Below are 23,089 nucleotides of genomic sequence, written 5' to 3'. Positions count from 1 at the left end.
TCTCACTCTCTCTCTCTCCCTCTTTCGCCCATAGCCTCGGGGCTCATTTATACCCGTCCGCCCCCCCGACGAACGACGAATTTAGAGGTCACGCTGGCCCAGGTCAAGGTCAGACCAAGCGAAATGGGCCACGTCGTCATTCCAGGACGTTCTCACGGTTTTCCAGGCCGCGACTCGCTATAGGAATTGTTTACCGGACCCGGAGCCGACAATCTGGACAATCTGGATGGCTTTATTTTTGCGGTTTGTTTTTCTGTTTACGAAAAGGGGAGTCTCTCTCTCTCTCTCTCTCTCTCTCTCTCTCTCTCTCTCTCTCTCTCTCTCTCTCTCTCTCTCTCTCTCTCTCTCTCCGAGTTTCGGTTTTATAGTACTTTCAGCGGCGAAAATTCCAGAGGTACCACTTTCTGTTTCCATAAACATCACTTTCTTGGTCTCTCTCTCTCTCTCTCTCTCTCTCTCTCTCTCTCTCTCTCTCTCTCTCCTTTTGTTTCAGTTTTAGTATACTTCGTGATACAAATTCCAGAAATCTCTCTCTCTCTCTCTCTCCTTTTGTTTCAGTTTTAGTATACTTCGTGATACAAATTCCAGAAATCTCTCTCTCTCTCTCTCTCTCTCTCTCTCTCTCTCTCTCTCTCTCTCTCTCTCTCTTTCTCATTTTGAATCGGTTACGATTCTGGAAAGTGAGAGACGTGACGCAAGAACATTTTTGCGATGACTTGCCGACGCAAAATGTCTGTCGAAAGTTGACATATCCCAATATGCATCGGCTTCGAGTAAAATCCCAGTTTCTCTTTTCTAATGAACTGCTAGAAATCTGTTCAAATAAACAGTATATTCGCTATGTTTTTCTAGAGTTATTCAGAATTGTAATGGTGCCCGCCTACCCCGCCGCAGAGAGAGAGAGAGAGAGAGAGAGAGAGAGAGAGAAGAATGTTTGTGGAATTAGCATCACGAAATGTACTATGAAACCGAACAGAGAGAGAGGGAGAGAATGTTTGTGGAATTAGCATCACGAAACATACTATAAAACCGAAACGGAGAGAGAGAGAGAGAGGTTTAGATTTGTGGATTAGTATCACGAAATGCCCTATAAAACCGAAAGAAAGAGAGACAGAGAGAGAGAGAGAGAGAGAGAATTTTATAGTATCACGGAATGTACTTTAAAACCGAAACAGAGAGAGAGAGAGAGAGAGAGAGAAAGAGATTGTTTGTGGAATTGTCATCAAGAAATATACTATAAAACCGAAACGGGAAGAGAGAGAGAGAACGTTTGCAGAATTAGTATCAAGAAATATACTATGAAACCGAAACGGAGAGAGAGAGAGAGAGAGAGAGAGAGAGAGAGAGAGAGAGAGAGAGAGAGAGAAAGCGCCACCTTGCTTGAAATTGCTTCCGGATTTAGAAAGGGTGTCATGAAAAGCGAAACGCCTTCAAAAAAAAAAAAGGAAAAGTGACGGAAAGCCAAGCGCTTTCTTCGGATTTAGAAAGGGTGTCATGAAAAGCGAAACGCCTTCGAAAAAAAAGGAAAAGTGACGGAAAGCCAAGCGCTTTCATTCGTGAAAGTGGTCTTGCTTTCGCTTTTAATATTTTTGTTAATTGCTTTATCTGCACATTTTTTTTTTTCAAGGGACTGAACCCGGGCTAGACGACGTAATTGAGTCTACATTGTTATTATTATTATTATTATTATTATTATTATTATTATTATTATTAGAAAATAGGTAATTGGCTCTAATTATTATTATTATAATTAGAAAATAGATAATTGGCTCTACATTATTATTTTTATTATTATTATTATTATTATTATTATTATTGTTATTAGCTAATTGCTATACATTTAATGTTATTATTATTATTATTATTATTATTATTATTATTAGAAAATAGGTTATTGGCTTTACAATATTTGTATTATTATTATTATTTGTTATTATTATTATTATTATTATTATTATTTATTATTATTATAATTATTAGTATTCAAATTTATGCGGGTTTTCCTCGGTACTGTGACCAGCCAGAGTGTTCAGAGGTCACAAACAAAAATCTTGTTTTTCGGCGGATGACTGACCCCACCGGGCACCGAGTGAATGACATGTCAAGGACAGCGTGGGGTCACCTATGCCCCTTTCTCTTCCCAGCGAGGTCGGCCGATGAACTCGTAAAAGAGGTCACGAGTTGGAAAGGAAAATGAGAGGGGAAGGGCGGGGAGGAGGGGAAGGGAAGGGGGGGAGGGGGCGGGTGGGGGGGTTTACAGTAGCGTTCAGTTTCGTTGACCCCGGCTGACCTGGCCGGGTCAACTGGGTTGGGGTAGTCCTGCAGGTCATGGGGTGTCGTGGCTTCACGCGATATCTTTTAAAATGAAAAAATGAAACGCTCTCTCTCTCTCTCTCTCTCTCTCTCTCTCTCTCTCTCTCTCTCTATATATATATATATATATATATATATATATATATATATATATATATATATATATATATATATACTTAAATGCATATATATTATATATATATATATATATATATATATATATATATATATATATATATATATATATATATATATATATATATATATATATATATGAATGAATTTTGAGATCCTTTTACTTTTGACCTGTTACTTTCGTCAGAGGGATTGGAACTTTGCTAATGCATTTTGATTGGTCTTCCCAGTTTTGCATTGAGCTTAATCTCCAGTTGAACAGTTCAATTTCATTTTATTTTTTTTTATTCTTTTTCCGCAAGGCACCGAATTACGACAAATATTATAGCACTGTTAACCTAACAACGGACTTTCGTAGTATAGGATAAGTGGTTGTAAAGTACTCATTGTTTTTAACATATTAAAGTTATTTGGTGCGTTTTATCGTCTTTTCGAATTCCAGATAATCTCTTCGGTCTATTGTCTAACTTCGGTCTATTTGTCTTATTACGGTCTGTCGTCTGTCTCCGGTTTACTTTTCTTATTTTCGTTCTATTGTCTAACTTTGGTCTATTTGTTTTATCTTCGTCTATCGTCTGACTTCGGTCTATTTGTCTGATATTCGGTCTATCGTCTAACTTCGGTCTATTTGTCCTATCTCCGGTCTATCCTCTATCTTCGGATTATCGTCTAACCTCGGTCTATATTTCTTCGGTTTATTGTCTAACTTCGGTCTATCGTCTAACTTCGGTCTGTCGTCCATCTCCGGTCTACTTGTCTTATTTTCGGTCTATTGTCTAACTTCGGACTATTGTCTAACTTCGGTCTGTTTGTCTTATCTTCGGTCTGTCGTCTAACTTCGGTCTATTTGTCCTATCTTCGGTCTATCCTCTATCTTCGGATTATCGTCTAACTACGGTCTATTTTTTCTTGGGTCTATTGTCTAACTTCGGTCTATCGCTTATCATCGGTTCATTTGATAAGGTAGGCATGGCATAAGGGAGGAAAAAAGAAATGGTCTGACAGTGAAAAAAAGGGCAAAAAAGATAGAGAGATGGGCTGATAGTAATAAAAAAAGAGGAAGAAAACAAATGGGCTGACAGTAAGAAGTGTTGTGGTGGAGGGGGAAAGGAAAAGTGAAAGTACGGCTACTCTCAAACACAACAGGATAACAGCCATAGTACCTGAATGAATGGCGGGGGTGGGTGTTTAGTACTTTTCGGGCATGAAAAGCACTGAAAAAGTACTTTATATATATATATACATACATACATACATACATACATACATACATATATATACATATTAGTCTAGGTATGATACACGTTCATATAATTGCGAGCCAATTCATTAAATTACGTATCCCATCTTGGGGTAAAATTCATCGGTTACTGGACCTTGTCTAATGTAGTGTAATGTAATGTAATGCAATATTCTACGATTAGGCGAAAGGTTGGAGCTTTTTAAAGGACCGTCTTATAGTTTATAGAAATAAAAAGAGAGAATTAGTTCTGGTCTTCAGGTGGAAGCGCCCGGGGGCCTTACCGACCAGCATGTAGGCCTAAGCGGAGACCTCCTAGCCGCTCAGCGTGTTGGCTAAATTGGAGCTTTAGGGAAACGAAGTCAGAGGATAATGGAAAAGGAAAGTGAAAGTGTAGTGTGTGCGTGTGTTTGTAAGAGAGAGAGAGAGAGAGGAGAGAAAGAGAAAGAGAGAGAGAGAGTTTTGAGGAAGTGACAGTAAGGGGGAATAGGTTTTGGCTTGTTTTGAAGCATATCAATCAAGAGATGTTTAACACCGGTTCACTGACTGTGCTGACTGATAGCTTCTGTTATTGTAACAAAAAAAAAAAAATAAAAACTAAATGTTGGGATAAACATTTACCAGGTGCAAACAGGAACAAATTCACCTCAAGTGGTAAATACACTCGTACGTGACAGCAATAAACACACAAATAAAAAGTCTTTAAATTCGGTCTGTTTGCCTTAAGATTGTGTCAAATTACCAGACTTCCTTCGATAAAGATGCGGTAAATCACTAGACTCGTTTAAGAAACGGTAAAAAAAAAAAAAAAAATAAAGCATGCACTAGACTCACAATGGCTTTTGAGCATAAAATATGAGAGGTACTTAATATAGGAAATCAATTTCTTCCTGGAATCAAGATGCGTCCCGCGATAACGACGAATTACAACGCGACGGAGGGAGGAATGTGTCTTTGTGGTTGAAGGAACCGTTCGCGTTCGCGGCCCCGAAAATGAGTCATTGAAAAGGGTTAGCAGCTACGTCCAGAGAAGCATGGCTGCTTGATCGAACACACACACACATACGGCTACACACGCCTTCCCTTCCCTTCCGAGGAGGCCCTAGTCCTAGCCGCTTCCTGGTTCTACTCCTCCCGCCCTTCCTCAGTGGCGTGGCTCATTCTTATCGCACCTTCTAGCGCTTTAATTTCCACTGTAAATCGAAACTAAATAACAGTACACTAGTTTTTTGACAGGCTGCTTGTATGCAGTGTGGGTGGGTAAAGTGAAAAAAATGTCATTATCTGATTTGATGGCGCATCTTAAGAGTAAAAATAATGATAGATGGGTTTTGTACAGTACTTATAAAAGGAACTTTTGTAAGGTTTTCTCAGGGAAATATTTGGAATGTTTTTTTTTAAAAAAGTAACGTTTCATTTAGCATTCTGAAACATAAATGGAATCTTCGGGAAAAGCTGTCAGTGGAGAAATATGTTAAAAATGAAGAACTTTATTGAAGAACTTATTTCCTAAAGTGTAAATTACAAAAAAACATTTTGAATGTTGATGAATAAGTATTGTGTAATGGTTACAAACTGTGGAAAGTTGTTGTTAAATATAAGGTAAATGTTGTATGATGAGAGCAAATTCAAGATAGGCTTAAAGTAATGTACTGAAAACAATTTGAGGATCATTGTTACAGGAGATTTAATGTAATATTGTAATGGGGAACTGTGTGAATTGTACATTGAACATTTTTAAATAAAAGAAAAAAAAGTGCTTTATGGAACAAATAACTGGTTTTCATGTGGGGTTTCAAGCTTTGTTAATCAGTTCTGTGGCCTAAGCACTTTTTCCGCAACTTTTTGTCGTTTAGATTAGTTTTTTACTTCTTTATTTATTTATTGTTTGTATTTTGTGTTAAGTTAGATTCTCCAACTTTTCCTTCGTCATCGTTCATTGCTTTTATAATTCATTTTCTCACAACAACGAAGCTTTGAGCGTAAGGATTCCTTTGACTTAGAAAAAAAAAAGAGAACCCTGAATCTATCATTATTTCCATACGGTGACTTGGGTTACTACGCACGAGGAAGACCTTTAAAAAAATATTGACGGCATGATAAACCTCATGGCGAGGTTTTCCTCGAAACCATCCAATAGCTAGGTAACAACAGGGGCCACATCGAAGTCCCCATGTCATGGCATTAGCACGCGATACATTTTCGTGAGTAAGAATGCGCGCGTGATGACGATGATGATGATCATGATGATGGCGGTAGCGGGGGTGGAACCTAAGAATAAGAAAGAGAAAGAGAGGTCTGTGCATACGTCCCATGCTACACGGAAATAAAATCCATATATCAAGTGACGTGGCTGCCGTGGGAAGCCTTTCCATGAGGCGCGGGGTGAAGAACCCCTACGGGTGTGAATGCCGGGCGAATTGATTATCAACACTAAACAAAACTGAAAGTGCATGCGACGTCAACTTTTGAGTGTATTTACTACTCCTAAGTCGCCGAGTCGTAGGTTGACGCGCGGTGTTATAGTACTAGGGGATGAAAACATGCCGGTTTGCTTCACACAAGGGGGTCCGTTGCTTACACTTCCGAGAACGGATCGATAGGCTATATCGTTTCTTTCGTCGTTCTGGGTTTGTTTTGTGTTTTAGAGGCGTGAGCCATCTAATTGGCCGAATGTTTCTCCAACTTATTCACGCGGGTTTCCTTCAAGGAACAGGCTGCTTGAAGTTATTTTCCTGAGTTCCTTGTCCGGTTTGGTTATGCCAGTTTTGGTACTACCCATTTCGTTAACGATTTCTCGCGTCAGTATTTTAAAGAAGCTTTTATCAAAGAAAATACAAGATGCGAGGATTCAGCATTCTGAACATTACAGATGACAGAGTTCTCTGAAAACATTTACCTGTTTACGCTGTGCGGCTGTAGGCCTAGCCAGGCTATTTCAGTCACCTGTTTTTTTCGCTTGGCACTCCCACACGGCCATTAGCCTATGGCTTTGCGGGATTCCGCCGCGTTCGCAGTGTAGGCCGTTGGGCTTAAACCCAAAAGAATTACCCAAATTCTAGAATACCATTTGTATTTTACGGCTGCCATTAGATTTGTATCAGGGGAAAGGAGGGGGGCGGTCATTTCTTTTTCCGTGCATGTGTGCGGTGTATAGGTGAGCATACACCTGTTCGCTACATCCGGAAAGCGGAACTGTCAGCAAGGCTCATTTTAATGCCCCTCCATCGCATGTTTGAGTGAGAGGGCAAGTGATTGAAAGTCAACCCTGCAACCGAAAGGTAACCGGCGATGGTTGAAAAGGGAGTGTCGTGGAATCTCAAAGAAGCCAAAAGTGGTGGCCTGCTGCCCTAGCCCCCATCGTTTCTCCTGTCGGAGTCGCAGAAAGGGAAATCGGAGGGGGCCGGTGGGCCACCGGGTGAATGACATATATCCACCGATGCCTACATTTGAACATGTTCCCACCCCATTCCCCCTTCTCCCACATCCCAACCCCCAAGTACGACCATGCTCGTTGACACCCCCACCCTTCTCATAGTCCCAGTGTTCCCCTCCCCGCTTACTATCGCTTGTTACTGCTACGTCTTCATGTATGCGCTAAAATCATCTTCGTTAAGGTGGCTGAACCGAAATAGGTAACTGACATACAGGCGCCTCTCTAAGGGCGATTCTTGTGTGGCTGGAAGCGTTATTTTGGCCCTTATTTGTCGCCACGTCAATCGGCAGTACGCTGTAAAGGCCACTTGATCATTACCACGACGAAGACTTTGAGTCTAAGCGTCCGCCGAACGAAATGAGTCAAGGGCCGGGCGATGAACTCTAGTTCCCGGCGGACCAATCAGAAAACGTCAGCGCTACCGGGTCTTGAACGTAGGCGCGCTCATTGGTCGGCGCCGCCGGGACTGCACGAGCAACTTTATGCTTGAAGTGCGTAAGAGTGAAAGTCGGTTGCAGGGAGGGTCAAGGTTCCAGCACTCCTGGAGTTCGGTGATGTAGGGGGAACTTGAACGAAGAGTCGTCCTCATATGATAACTTTCACTGTGAACATGTGCACCTCTGCGCTTGTCTTGGCCGATTAAGCGGTTTGAATGAACCCCTGTCAACGAGAGGACCCAGCGTCGTTCCCGCTTTTTTCGTTTTTGTCCCCCGCGCGCTCCGGAAAAAAACAAAAGCCGAAGGAGAAGTAGATGAAGAGGAGGAGGAGGAATTAGGGAGGCTTTTGTCCCATTTCCTCCTGTTGCCCGACGACTCCCTCGCTCTCTTAGGACAGTCCAGTCGTGGCCATCTGAAATCAGTGTCGTTATGCAGGACCTCGCAAGTGACTTGTCGATCATGATCATCACCGAGAAGGACCTGCAGATGTACCACTCGATGCCACCGCCATCCCCCGTCGATGCGGCGTTCGACGCCAGAGACGATTCCATTCAGCTAGGTGAGTTCCACAGGAAGGGGCTAGGTCTAGTACCAAAAATTAGAGCCGCTAGGTGTTACTCATGTTACTTATCAAAAAATGGCATATGCTTCATTTCGACGCAGTTGGTCTAGGTCAGGTTTAAATGGTACTAGTTGAAGTTGCCGTAGGAATCTTTTTTTCTTTTTTTTTTATTTAATATTTTGTAGTTTAACAAGAAAGTGGTAAGATGGTTCAGACAAGAGGTCTGTGTGTCTAGCTATGTCGCTGTTCTTTTGTTTAAAAAATGGGGAAAAACTTCGTAGAAATGGGAAGTTTTTGTTAGAAATCGTTACTATTTGGTACTTTCTCGCAGGGGGGAAAGTGCCGTCAGTGCATCTCACGCGGTGCACTGTAGGCATTACTGAAGGTCTTAGCAGCATCCCTTCGGCCCCCTAGTTGCAACCCCATTCGTTCCTTTCATTGTACCTCCGTTCATATTCTCTTTCTTCCATCTTACTTTCCACCCTCTCCAAACAATTGCTTCACAGTGCAACTGCGAGCGTTTCCTCCTATTACACATTTCAAACCTTTACTTTCTGCTTTCAGCGCTGGATGACCTTATAGGTCCCGCCGGTTGGCCTTTGGCCAAAATCATGTAACCCTAATCCAATTTAAAATGGGAAGTTTTTGGTAAAAATAGGAATGATGCCTGGAACATGCTCATCGGAGCATTTCTTGTTTTCCTGAAGCATAAAACATTTATTGTATGTAACATACAGCTGTTAAGCTATTCATATATATATATATATATATATATATATATATATATATATATATATATATATATATATATATATATATATATATATATATATATGCATTGCACATCTTTCTGTATAGAGAGGTCTGTGCTAAACCTTTCAGAGCTCCTGGCGGGAATAGTGTTAAAACCAACTTGCAGAAGTCCCAGCGGACCTTCTAACGTACTGAGTAATTTAGTGTGTTGTAATCTAGTACAACTTAATTATGACGTCATCGCATAGATGACGCATGGGTAGCACTTGATGCAATTTTTTTTCATTCTGGGTGGGGAGGGGGCGGGGAAAGGGAGTGGTCCGGGTGTGATAACCCTAAGGGCCACTTCCTCCATATCTCAGTAGACGGGGTGGGTGTTTTTTTTTTTTTTTCGGTTTCTACAACCGCCGTCAGGTTGTTAGACCGTGTTGTTAAAATCACACTGTTGTGCAAAGGCAATGTCGTTGGGTTGTGTGTTAACGCTTTTAAAATATTAATTCAGTGACTAAGAAACGCTGACGATAATGGTAATGACGATGGTGATGAAAATGGCAAGGGCGGATTGTGACGGTTATAGTGATGATGATGGTTATAATGATGATGTAATCTCTACGTGCGATTAACCATGGTATCAGCTCCGGCTCGAATCTATTCTCGGTAATCTCGGGGAATCTTCGCTTTTCGCCGAATGCTTTTAAAGGATAAATCAAAGAATTATTGGTTCCATTCCCTGGTTTAACACTCGTCTGCCCCTTGCCGGATTACGAAAGGGCCGGGGGAGGAGGAGGAGGAGGAGGAGGAGGAGGAGGAGGAGGAGGATTGGTTAAGAAAGGAGGGGGGGGGGACTGAGAGAGTGAGGGAAAGGGGAGGAGAAATGGATAGGGTGAGTGAGGGAACCAACGGACGAAGGGAGAGGGGAAGAAGGAATGGACGAAGGGAGAGGGGAATTGGTACGTGCAGCGGGGTGGGGGGGAGGAGAGGGAGTGGGAATTGGGGGAGGGGAGATATTTTTTCTTAAAGTAAGAGTAGCTTAGTGTTTGTAAGGTGAGCTAAATGAAAAAGCATATTCTTGATAATATACGTTATATACAGTGACTTAAGGGTTTTCTGAAGAGATATTTTAAAATAATTTGTTTATATATTATATATATATATATATATATATATATATATATATATATATATATATATATATATATATGTATGTATATATAGATATAAATAAAAAAAAAATTATATATATATTATGTATATATAAGTATACAAGTTCTGTAGTACAATGGGGTCGGCCTCTCATTAAGCCCAGGTACGGGAACTTCCGTTAATCTATCCAGGTAACGACGCTACTTGGGCTAATACAACTACTTCCGGTTAGGAATTCGCCCGCCGGAAAGGCGTGTAGGAGGAAGCTCCCTTGCTTGGCAGATGTCCTGAAGGATCTGGGGTCCTTTTTGGAATCTACAGGACTCTTTAGGGTAGGGACCCCATTTCTTCGAGAAGGAATTTTGAAATGAATCCTGTACAAAGGACAAGCGGGCCATTTTTTTGGGGAGTAATTATCAGGTCTTATCAATCACCTGTTCTTATCAATTTTTTTTTATTTATAAATTTAAGAGTATGTATTGGCGTTAGTGAGCGCAAATAAAAATTACATTCCGGTCCTCGTCGTTTCCAACGTCAGCATCAGCGCGGTAGACGTCGCTGCAGTAATATGGCAAACTTATACTGCGCTCGGTAATAAACTTCAGTTCTTTCTGACCTTGCCGACAGGGGCCAAGTTACGCCGGGGGGATGCTATTTCAGCCCCCCCCCCCGCCCCCTTTCCCCCCTTCCCCTCCCCCTTCTCCCTCCCCCCGCCCTCCGGAGGCGTTCAGCTTATCCTCTTTCCTCTTACCTTCGGCGATGTCTTTTCCGTTATCGTGTCTTTTCTAGCTTTTTTTTTTTTTTTTTTTTGTAGGGAGCTGGTCCTCCGATTTTGGGTTTTTCTCGCCATGTCTTTTTTTTTTTGGTCCCGGGTCATTGATTCATCGATGTTACTCACTGGCGTCGCAACATTTTGATCTGTGGGTTTTTTTTTAATTTTTCAGCTCGAAACCGGACCTTTGTTTAGTTAGTCAGAGAGAGAGAGAGAGAGAGAGAGAGAGAGAGAGAGAGAGAGAGAGAGGGCAAGAATTAACCCACTTGGTCTCTCAACCCTGAAGTGTGACGTAAGCGGCTCTGAGGAGGGACAGTACAATGCACACCTGGCTGTGTGTGTATGTGTGTGTTTGCACCTTGTAGCAACCTTTATTGCCTCTCTTTCTCTCTCTCTTGCATCTTGCAATGTCATTTTCATCTTGCTTGCTTTTTTCGGTAGGGGCGCTGGGGTGGGGGGGGAGGTGTCCTTTTCAAAGAGAAGTTGCACTCTCAGACAATTTATCTCGGAGGAAATACGAGATCAGATGTATATGATCTGGTAGGGTCATGTGTGATCTGGAGGGTAGTGGGGTTGGTGGGGGGAAGGGATAGGTTGCCGGGTGGGGTTGATGGACCGGGTATTGGGATGTTTGCTCCAGTATTTGGGTTGAAGGACCGCGCTGACCTTGACGTTCTCTCCCCTTCTTCTTCTTCTTCTTCTTCTTGCCCTGGTCCTATCCCTGTCGCCCTCCATTCCTATCCGTCCCTTGTTCCTTGAGCAACTTGTGTCCCGACCCAGACTCCTTCTACTTCTTCTACTCCGAGCCACTTTACCTATCCCATTAGGATTCGAAGGTCTTCGTCTTCTTCCTGCAAATTCCTCATCTCATTCTCGGTTCTACTCAACCGAACGCGCGCACACGCACACACAGGGGAATTCGGCGTCAACCACTTTTTTATTTTTCCGGGTAATACAAAATCGAAGCAGTTACCTGCGCAGCCCAATATAACTTTTCCCCGTATGAAATAGAAGAGACTAACTTGTATTGGAGCATGCTAATGTATGATTGGTTTTCGCCAGTCTAGAATTTCATGAGCTGCTTTTAAGTGAGAGTAATCCGTCTTGAATGGCAGACTGCACCAAATGTCGGGCTAATTTATGTAACCGAGTCATGTCTGGCGGTCTGGTTAAAGGATGCAGCTTTCGTCTTGACAAGATTTTTTTTTTATTATTTTAAATATATTCCGCTGCAGTTGCTTGTGAAAGCTTTCGCTTGTATTTATTTCATCGTAGCATTTATAAGTAACGAAAGTCCCACCTGTGAGGGAGATATTTTTTGGTCAGTTTTATGGGTTTTGACCCATTGCACCCCTTCGCTTTACCCTTTTTTTTTTTTTTTTTGAACAAATCGTAATGATGACTCAGTGTTGTGTCATCAGACCATTTATAAATAATGAAAGCCCCACCTGTGAGGGAGATAATTTTTGGTCAGTTTTACCGCATGTGACCCCTTGCACCCCGATGGGTGTTCATATTCTAAAACGTGGTCGGCCCTGTGTAGTCCAGCGCGTAACAAAGGATATTGAAAAAAAAATAAAAGAAAACTGGTCCCTGCAACACCTGTACCCATTTTCATATCCGCAGCACAACTGTTGACATCTTGTAAACAGGTCCTTCCCCCCACCCCACCCCAAAACCCCTTTGCAGCTTGAGACTGACTCAGGCCTAATCAGAATGGACTTTTCAGGATCAAGTGTCAGTCAGTCAGTCAGCCGTGACACTGGGGCGGGGGGGCGGTGATTAGGCCCCTTGTAGCCTTAAAAATGTTAAGACGTGAGATTAGCGTTGTTGCACATCCGAACGAAGGTATGTGCACCTTACATTTGTCGGTGGCCCTGCGCATGCATACAGACGCGCATTGCAATGCATGCATGCCCTTGCATACATCTTATCTAGAACTCGGTTATCAGTGTGTCATTTGTTCCCGCAAGTTGGCAGTTGCGTAGAAAACTAAATACAGTACATTTTTGTCTTCTGTGTCACCCATCTGTGAGGTTCTGTTGACAGTGTGGCTAGAATTTCTGTATGTACTTTTTTTTTATGAAAGGTGTTTGCAGAAAGCTACGCTTGGAAACAAACACATTCTAGTTCTGTTTACAGTGTGGCTAGAATTTCTATATATACATTTTTTTTTATGAAAGATGTTTGCAGAAAGCTATGCTTGGTAACACACACGTTCTAGTTCTTTATACAGTGTGGCTAGAATTTCTATATTTTCTTATTTATTAAAAGGTGTTTGCAGAAAGCTACGCTTAGAAACACACGTTCCAGTTCTGTATACAGTGTGGCTAGAATTTCTATATTTTCTTATTTATTAAAAGGTGTTTGCAGAAAGCTACGCTTGAAACACACACATGCAGTGCTTTAAATCCGTGCATGTGTGTATTTATAGGGCTGGCTCTCTCTCTCTCTAACTTGTAGTGTCCTTGCAGTGTGCTTGTGTGTGTCACTAGTTTAAAAATCTCCGCCGTCTTTATCATTTGTCCCCGAAGACCTTGACCTTGGGGTGGGGGGAAGCAAAGTCCTCGGAAGGGGTAGAAACTCGCGCACTTCTCTCTCTCTCTCTCTCTCTCTCTCTCTCTCTGTCGTGCCGAAGTATGTAGCATTCTTTGCTACGAAGATTTGCTGTTCTCTCTCTCTCTCTCTCTCTCTCTCTCTCTCTCTCTCTCTCTCTCTCTCTCTCTTTCTCGTATTTTTGTTTTCTGTCTCAGTAAGTCGTAGGAATCCATGCTCTCTCTCTCTCTCTCTCTCTCTCTCTCTCTCTCTCTCTCTCTCTCTCTCTCTCTCTCGCTAGCACCATTCACTCCAGTGAGAGTTTTCGCACTCTCCGTGCTGAGTGCAACCAGACCGAGTCAGGAATTCCGAAGCATTTTCTCGAAAGAACATTTTCTCGCGTTTTCCCTTTTGTTCAGTGTGTTTTGTTTTTCTGAAAGTCGTCTGAAAGTCACTGAAAGTTACGTAAAACTGGCGTTTCTTCGGTTGTTCCTCTCCTCTTTTATTCTCGAGTCTCGGTTACACTCACTCACACACCCTCACTCACTCACTCACTCACTCACTCACTCACTCACTCAGATCAGGCCATGACTCAGACGGGAAGTTATTTGTGTAATGTTACCGTTCGTAAGTGTGTTTATTTATTTTGTTTAATTAGGTGACTGAGGTCTTAATGGTTGTACAGAATTTCGTACAGGTAGATCTTTCGATGGCGATGATACAAGTAGCTGAAGTGTCACTTATCACCAGAACTATCAGTGATGATAATGATGATGATGATGATGGTGGTGACATAAGCCTTATTTAATTGAATGAATGAGGCCTTAATGGCTGCACAGAATTTCGTACAGGTAGATCTTTCGATGGCGATGACATAAGTAGCGAAAGTGTCACTTATCACCAGAACTATCAGTGATGATGATGGTGATATAAGCCTCGCATGGCAGTACTGGCCCTGGCGGATGATGAGGTAACCACGAAATGATACGAGTACCCGACTCGTGCTTATTTATGCAACGGCATTTGAAGGACTTTCGAGTGATATGCCCCCGTATCCTACTATCCTTAGTGCAGCGGAGGAGTCCTGTGCGAAAGAGCCTTCCTATATTATCCCTTAGCAACAGGGACGAAGGCCAGAATAGTCCTTTAACCCCCTCCCCTTCCCCAACCCCTCTCCTTCCCCTTCCCCCTTTTTTTTAGCTCTTGTTCGTTCATTCGGCCTGTGCTCGGTCACCTATGGTTCTCGTTCGTCGGGTCCCATTAGCCCCCTCGCCCTCTCTCTCTCTCTCTCTCTCTCTCTCTCTCTCTCTCTCTCTCTCTCTCTCGTTAATGGATCAACTCGTAATGGCACATAATGCGTACCGCAGATCTTTTGGATCGTTTTTTGATTAGCTGATAATCGCCTCTCTCTCTCTCTCTCTCTCTCTCTCTCTCTCTCTCTCTCTCTCTCTCTCGTTAATGGATTATCTTTTAATAGCACCTAATACTTATCGAAGATTTGCGGGTAATTATCTTTCTCATCTGATAATCGCTTGATGAATTTGCCAGCGATCGCTGATGAGTAATTTGTAATGGTCGGTATTGAAATAATTCGGCATACTTATAAGCTCAACTATTTTGGGAAGCGTGTTTCTCTCACGAGGCCAAAACACGCTTTTGGATATACACGGCAGAGAGAAGGAACTGTGAGGAAAAGCGTCTAGTAAGGGTAATGGAATATTCTTGGGCTTTTCTAAGTAGGAAGCAAATGCCCACCTTGAGGCACGTGTCGAAATCTTTTAACATTTCAGGTCCCAATGTAATAAAAACGAAAGGTCGCTAATATCGCAAGGAAAAAAAATCATTTTTGATTATAAAAATTTTAAGGAAATTGAAAAAAATCAGTTTTGATTATAAAAATTTTAAGTGAACTAGTTTTATGTCACAGCTTATATTGATTTATTTTTTTTTTTATATTAGTACCATTTGATGACCCCGAATGAATCTGTTTTGTCATCTCGGCGTTCCGTCCTCCCGAGAGAGAGAGAGAGAGGGAGAGAACCTTCCTGACGGAACTATTTGCAACTCTTGTTGTTGTTGTTGCAGTTCGCAAGTGCAACAACAGGCGCTGCTGCAACTGGGCCTCAAGTGCCAGTTGCTATTCAGTGGTTCGTGTACCGGAGGCATCGTGACCTCGAAATGGGAGGAGGAAGGAGGAGAGAGAGAGGTGTGTGGGGGGCGGAGGACCCTTCGGGAGGGCATGGTAGAGTAGGGCAGGGCAGGGCAGGGCGGTGGTTCAATAGAAAGAGCACTAGGAAGCAACAAGTCCCTTTGTTGCGCCTTTGTGGGTATCTGGAAGCCGGAGAGGGTTGCCGTAGAGTTTTCCGTCGGTCAGTACCTGTCGAGGCGTTCGTCCAGTCTTCAACTTGTCCCCGTCTTAACCATCAATGTTTTGACGCCAGTTAATCCGATTATCACACCTTGTGGGTTCTCCAGCGAGGAGATGGCTCTCGGGAATGAAAGGGCATCGCGGCATCTTTTCATTTTTTTTTAGCTTTAGAGCGTCGGCGTCAACGCCTCAGGAGCTATTTATAGGACTAAGTCCTCTAGGGTGCCGATGACGGAAGGGCGCTGCGTACAGGAATGGTGACGGTGGGGCTCTCTCTCTCTCTCTCTCTCTCTCGCGTCCTTCTGTGATTGAAGGCAAAGAGAGAGAGAGAGAGAGAGAGAGAGAGGGGCCAGGGGGCCGCCATTAGGGTGCTAGGAGAAAGAGGCAGTGCAGAGCAGAGCAGAGCAGAGCAGAGCACCACCAGCAGCAGGGACGGGCCTTGAGCAGTCCGTTGACCGCGTCCTGCCGACGACCTTCATATAAAACAACACTGCCACGTCTCTTCTCCTACTCCTCCTCCTCCACCACCACCGTCACCTCCTGCCCCCCTCCCCTTCCAATCCCTCCCCTTCCACAATCTCCTGCTTCTGCTGCCGTTGTAACTGCTGCTGATGCCTTCTGCTCACAGTGCTGGGAGACACCACCAACCGCCGCCTCTTCTTCTCGTTTTCATTTTTCATCATTAATTACGATTTTCCACTTCATACGCCCTTGCGTGTTTATCAACACAGTTGTGTAATAATTATTGCCATAATGTAATCCTGTCGAACGGCGCTTTGCCCTCGGGAATGAATTATCGTAGCTTGAAACTGAAGGTGAGCTCTGCCGGATTAAGGAGAACGCTAAAAATAATCATTACACCAGTGTTTTGCAAAACTCGCCGGGACCAAGAGAAATTGCTTAGCAATGCGAAGCGTAGATTAGCGCCTGTTTTAACCTTGAACTCTGGCGATGGTTTTTTTTTTGGGGAGGGTAGGGGGTCTACGGCTGCTGATGGAGATGGCCTGGCCAATACCCTACCCCCTCCCCCCTTCCCCCTCCCCCTCACCCACCCACCCACCCTTCAAACCACAAGTGTTGTTATGGCTTGTCAAATTGGATGTTGATCGGGGCTTGATCTTCTGCAGCCTTGGCGTCTATGGGCCACGGAGAATTATGTAGGGGCAGGATTTGGTCGGGCGAGAGGGGAGGGGGTGGGGGAGGGGCGGCTAGGTTGACAGGAGCAGGGAGGACGGGGACTAAGGGAGATGTAGGGTAGGGTTTGGGGGGGAGGCCGTACTGTGATGGGAGAGTAGTGAGTGCTGTGGTTGAGGAAGGGGGAGGAGGGGGAGGAGGGGGGGAGGGAGGAGGGGGTTGGGGTAGGAGGTGGTTGCCTCCAATATACGGGTGAAGGTTAAAGGCGTAAGTTGCCAGGAACCACCACGTGTCTCCACCTTCATTGTGTATGCAACATTAATCTAGTTCGTGTTGATTTAGGCGCTATTTAGAGGCGGACTGAAAAGGGAGGAGCACTCTCCATTGATTGGCGTTCGAGGGGTCCAGAACTCGTGAATTAGACGGAATCAGAAAGTTAACAGTCACTCTGAGATAAGGCGTACGCATTTCTTGTAGCGCGCAAAGTACCTAGATTCATTGCAATATATATCTTCTATGTTATTCTCATTAACCCAAATGTTTGCAAGTTCTCTTGCGGTCTCAACCCCTCCAGGAAACCTCTGCCTCCTCCCGTCCGTCCAAGTAGCAAGTACTAGCTGCTATATAGTACTAGCAGTGACTGTACAGTCTAACCTTTAGCAGTCACTGATGATGATGTTTGTATGTGTTTGTGTATGTCTGTGTGGCTCCCTTACGCCACGATTCTAGTAGTAGCTTCCTTCTTCCTTAATCCTATGACCAATCCTTGGGGGCCCCAGACATCATTTCCTGGTACGAAGGATGTCCTGGTTTGGAGTGACATGATAATACGCAGACCGACGGAAATATGTTGCCATAGGTCCATGATGTTAGACATGGGCTTGCACGGGTTCCTATCTCTCTCTCTCTCTCTCTCTCTCTCTCTCTCTCTCTCTCTCTCTCTGAGCTAGAATTTTTTCTTCAGGCTTTTGCTAGGGCCCCTGTGATTTATCTTCGCGGCATAAGTAATTAGTCCTATGGAGGTGAAAATGTGTCATGTTTTTCGTAAAATCCCAGAGTATTTGTTGCTGAGTGACGCTAGAGAGAGAGAAAGAGAGAGAGAGAGAGAGAGAGAGAGAGAGAGAGAGAGAGAGTTACTGGCGAAATCTCAACCAGAACGAATCCTGGTGCTTGGAAGCAAACAGGTCGTCCTCATCACTTTCACACATGGTAAGAATCGCGGGATGGCTGAGGAAGCCGGCCCGACATCTGACAATGGTAAAGAGAGTGATTTAAAAAGTGAAAGCTAAGGATGCTGAGGGGATGGAGGAGGAGGAGGAGGGACGAATGGAATGGGTGGGGGAGAGGAGGAGGAGGAATTCGGCGGGACAGTATAGGCTGTTATCCCTTGGAAAGTGGTTACTTGAAGGCGCCATAAAAAAAAAAAAAAAATACGCTTGAGAAATCGACGGCAAAGGAAACCTATTGTTGCTGCCTGGTTACTTTTAGTTTTGAAGTCGTCACTTAAAACCTTGAACCTTTAGTTAAATGTATAAGGCTCCAGTCTGTGAAACAAAACAAAAAAAAAAATGAGATTTCTGACAGATAAAACAGCCTTGAGACGAATGAAAATCTCGTTTAGACTCATACCGCCCCTCTCTTAAACCAGCTTGATTATAATCGTATCATATTTTTAGGGTTTTAGAGTCTTTGGTCCACCTTATCTCGGCTTACCCTCGTCTTCCTCTTGCCTTCTTTGTCTACTGTACAGCCGCCTTACAAGTTTTAGCTTAATGCTGCGCACGAGGGGAAACTTCTTAACGAGAGAGAGAGATTGCTCAATCAATTTTGGTGACATTTATAGTCCAACTCTGAATGTTGTAATTTCGCGTTGATCGCCATTTTCGTAGGAGATTTAGAAGATCCTAAACTAAAACCTCGTCCGGACGGTGGTGTGAAAAGGAAGCGCTTCTGAACGAGGAAGTAATAGCTTAAAAAGGGCTTGCGGTAGTAATAACGGAGACGTCTTTTAGGCCTATGTGATAAATGGTTGCTGTTGAGAGAGAGAGAGAGAGAGAGAGAGAGAGAGAGAGAGAGAGAGATTTAAACGAGGGGGTGGGCTAACTTACAAGGGGAAGGGGCGGTTGACAGAACCAAGTCATTATTGATCAACACAGAAATCATTTTCATGTAAAGGGGGGAGGGGAGGGGGACCAATAGATCGATTTTTGCTGTTGGGGTCATGGGGACACGGGTAAAAACAGCTGGGGTTGAAAATGGACCCTCTTTCTACCCAGGGAATCCACTATCAAGTAGCTTTTCTCAGGTTTATGTAATCGCCGGCACTGTAACTAGTAATAATGCTGTTGCTACACTGGCAAGATTTAAAGCGTATTTTTATCATTCTTTTAACGCTCCTGCATGCTAAGAATGGCACACTGTAATCGATGCGAGATTGCTGTTAGTTGTTTTAATAATGAGGCCACTCGAACTCGCAAAAAATGAATGAGAGAATGATAAGAGACGGGAAAAATTCCCCCCTTTTTTTTTTTTTTTAAACGAGCGAAAGCTCGGGGGTGTTACAGCGAAGGGTCACTGTCCTTCCGTGACGTCACGAATAACGCTCCTGCTGCTGCTGCTGCTGCTGCTGTTGCTGTTGCTGTTGCTGTCACGCCCCCACCACCCCCCGACCCCACAAGCAGGAAACTTGAATTGAGGGAGCGGGTGGTGGTAATGCACGGCGAGAAATGCACGTGCTTCGTACGACCAAGACGTGCCTGCCGAGATTCGTCGTGTTTATGTCCCTCTCTCGCAAATGCATTGTCGTCTCAAGTCGTGGTGGCTCCAAGGTGGCTAGTAAAGCGCTGTTAGTCTCGTTCCCCCTTTGGCTAGCACTCTCCCTCCCATATCGTATCCACGAGAGTCCCCTCGCCTTCTCGCTCTCAGTGACTGGGGTTAGTAGTGCCTCTCTCTCTCTCTCTCTCTCTCTCTCTCTCTCTCTCTCTCCACTTGTCCCCCTCTCTCTCTCTTCGTTCCTCCTCCTCCTCCTCCTCACACACGACTCCCCTCTCCCCAACCTCCACCTCCCGAGGTGCCTCCTCCACTCTCCCTCTCCTCGTCCCTGAAACACCGGGTTGGGGGGAGAGCGCTCCCTCCCCCTGCTCCTCCCGGCAGCCCCGTCCCCCCACGGGAGCCAACCCCATTGAGTCGGGTTCCAGTCTCCACCGCCGTCAATGCCTCCGCCAGTATAACCTCGTCCACTTTCGCGCTCAGTCGTGGTGGCTGATAGTGAAACTGAGTTTAGGTCCGTCCACGTGTTGGGAAGTTTGCGTGTTGTTGGTTGTACACACACATTGTACGAGTGAAGGAGAAAGAGTAGAACATTTATTCCTCCAACGTCCCTCTCTGGATTTATGCCGCTCGTGCTTTCGGCTGCTGGTCCTCGTCGTCATCCATTCTTGCCCCCCTCCGAGGATTTTCTGTGTCCGAGTGCTTTTTGAAAAGAATCGTGTGTGGAGATAGAGATAACCTTAAGGTAGTCGCCGTTCTTTGTAGCACATGACTTTTTCGTTACACGAGAAACTCCCGGTTGGATAATGAGACGCAGTGGATACCATATTTTGTGCATAGAATTTATTTTTGTATCTGGTGATACAAAATAAATCATATTTAGGCTCGAGGAGTTCTGTTCTTCCCCGAAGTCTCCTGCCAACCTCTGTGATTGTTTTTTAAACATCGAGAACATGGAACCTGTGTATTGCGAACAGGAATATTATGACATACCCAGTGATTCACAAGTCCTGGTCGACAAGACTGTGATTGGTAAGCCAATCTTTTGGTGTGTGTTTTTTCCCCATGTGCGGTGCCCAAAGTCTATTGTCAAGTTGTGGCTTTTGTTGCATGTACTCTGTAGGAATTACTTGGAGTCAGAGTTGCTTTTATTTTCGATATCACCAAGTGCTTTAATCACTTTCTTTCTTCACACTTCTGTGTTTTTACGCCAATTTTTTCGTGAATGTCAAAAGTTTTGTCATGAAAGTGCATTGGGACATATTTTGTGTTCAGTTACGTAACAGTGCAGCATCAGTGCTTAAAAAAGTTTTTATATTTTAAACTAGTATACTTGGTTTTTGTTCACATGTGTGGTAGTGCATTGCTTTTGATTTAAGTATGTTTGTCATTTTAAACTGATCATTGCCCTCAAGTTTTTTTGTCTGTAACGAGTAATTCTGATAAGAATTCTTTTATTCTCTGATAACGAAGTTGTAAGACTTTGCCACAGTCATGCTACAGAAACTAAAAAATAGAAAAAAAACATGCTACAGGATCTCATTATTGAATACTTCACCACCACCTGTGTTCGTGGATATTATTCTACAGAAACAATGAAATTGATTTATAAATTCAGGTAGACTGCATTATTTAGATTTGGCTCATGAGAAGTGCCCTTTTCAGCAATTTTTGACGTTTTTCTTTGTGTCTGCAAAAGCTTACAATTGCCGAAATAACTCTTTTATTTGTTCTTCCTTACAGAATTTGATGGGACGACCGTCTTGTGCCGCGTTTGTGGCGACAAAGCATCCGGTTTCCACTATGGTGTCCATTCCTGCGAGGGCTGCAAAGTAAGTAGGCCTATGTTTGCTAATTTTTTTGTTAATGAGAGATATATTCATTTTCTCAACTCAAAAGCATCACCTTTTATGTTTGTTATGGTCTGTTCAGTATAACAAATTTATCCAGGGAAGGTTCCGTACTGTTTTAGGAATTTAAATTCTTTATTGGACAAAGGACATTAATTTTACCAGTTCTCTATTTGCGCTGCATAGAGGAGGCTGCCGCCTTGTGCAACTCTCGTGCATAATTAGGTCTAGAATGATACTGATTAAAAGGTGACTGGGAGACCATTATCCATTCGACGCTCACGCCAGCAGTTAAAAATACAGAGACACATTTTACCGAAGCCCCCACATAATTCAATTGCGAGAGAGAGGACCACAGACTTTATATTATCCAACCTCAACGACTCCCAACGCTTCCCGGGCAACACATTCAGAAATAGCGCAAGCAACAACATTCTCTCTTTCTCTCTGTCTCTCTCTTTCTCTCCCCTCTCTCTCTCTCTCTCTCTCTCTTTCTCTCTCCTTGAACCATCCTCCAAGGGGACAATGACCTCCCCCAGGGCCACGTCAACTCTTCCTCCCCTCTCTCTTTCGTTCCTTCTCTCTCTCTCTCTCTCTCTCTGTGTGCGTGTATGATCTTATTATTCAGTGTTACTCTAATGCTTGATCATTATTCGAGGATGATACGGTATCCTGTAGCCCAGACGGGCTAGGACTAGGAGTGGCGTTTGTTCCTTCACCAGTCCATTGGCGGACACCTCCTGGTTTTTACTTATTACTTCATAGCAGAGCCATGATGCTTGTTAACGCTCCTGCCTTTGTTTTTCGATAGCCAGTGAGGGAGCTGTTCTCGAAGCTGCGGAACCGAATCCCTTTTTTCGTAAGAAAAACCGGATGGGTGATTTCATTGTTTTATTCTTGTATAACCTTACCTTGCAAAACAAAAGAGCAAAACTGCTGTGTTGTCTTTGTAACGTTAAGAATAGTTTTTTTTATTATTATTATTGATTTTTGCATAAGCCTGCTACTGTTTTGTGTGTGTGTCTGTGTACGTGCTTTCACAACGTGCAAATTTCACCTCCTTGCACGTATCTGAAGAAACGTGGGCTCGCATCGCACTAACTCGTACTTTTGTTTCGTCATGAGGCACAATTTCTGGTGACCTTTTGCTTGCTTGGAGTCGAACAGCAGCGTAGTCGAGGTCATGACGACGGTGAGGTCAACGCACCTTTGATGAAGCTAGGCTGTACAGATTCCGCGCAGCTCTCCAAAGTTTGCATTTATTTATAACTGCCTCCTTTGGTTTTTTTTTTTTTTTTTTTGCTCGAATGCAGTGCAGGCGCTGTGTGAGTCTGTGTGAAAGCTGCTGATCTGTCGTTGTTGTCTTACAGGAGTTCGGTAGAAATTAATTTATATATATCTATATAGTATATGTATATATATATATATATATATATATATATATATATATATATATATATATATATAAATATAAAATATATATGTATATATATATGTATATTTGTATTATGAATTCAGATCAGCACTTCCTTCCTTTTCGTAATAGATATTAGGCCATCAATTACTTTCAGCTCAAGCCGCTGTCTGCCACGGGTATATGTGTGTGTGTGTGTGTGTGTGTGTGTGTGTGTGTGTGTATATG

At 43.5% G+C, this 23,089-nt stretch overlaps 1 protein-coding gene across 1 annotated transcript in view; it reads left to right on the top strand.

The window, feature by feature from the left end:
• LOC136833242 (ecdysone-inducible protein E75-like) overlaps positions 1–23,089 on the top strand; it is a 450,973-nt gene that overhangs the window by 393,320 nt on the left and 34,564 nt on the right. Inside the window, 1 exon segment of the mRNA XM_067095130.1 lies at positions 21,341–21,429. Coding sequence (XP_066951231.1) covers positions 21,341–21,429 — 89 coding nt within the window.

This window comes from Macrobrachium rosenbergii, chromosome 51, assembly GCF_040412425.1.
Source record: "Macrobrachium rosenbergii isolate ZJJX-2024 chromosome 51, ASM4041242v1, whole genome shotgun sequence".
Taxonomy (NCBI): domain Eukaryota; kingdom Metazoa; phylum Arthropoda; class Malacostraca; order Decapoda; family Palaemonidae; genus Macrobrachium; species Macrobrachium rosenbergii.
Note: the sequence above shows the minus strand (reverse complement) of the source record. Positions and strands in the feature narration are given on the sequence as shown.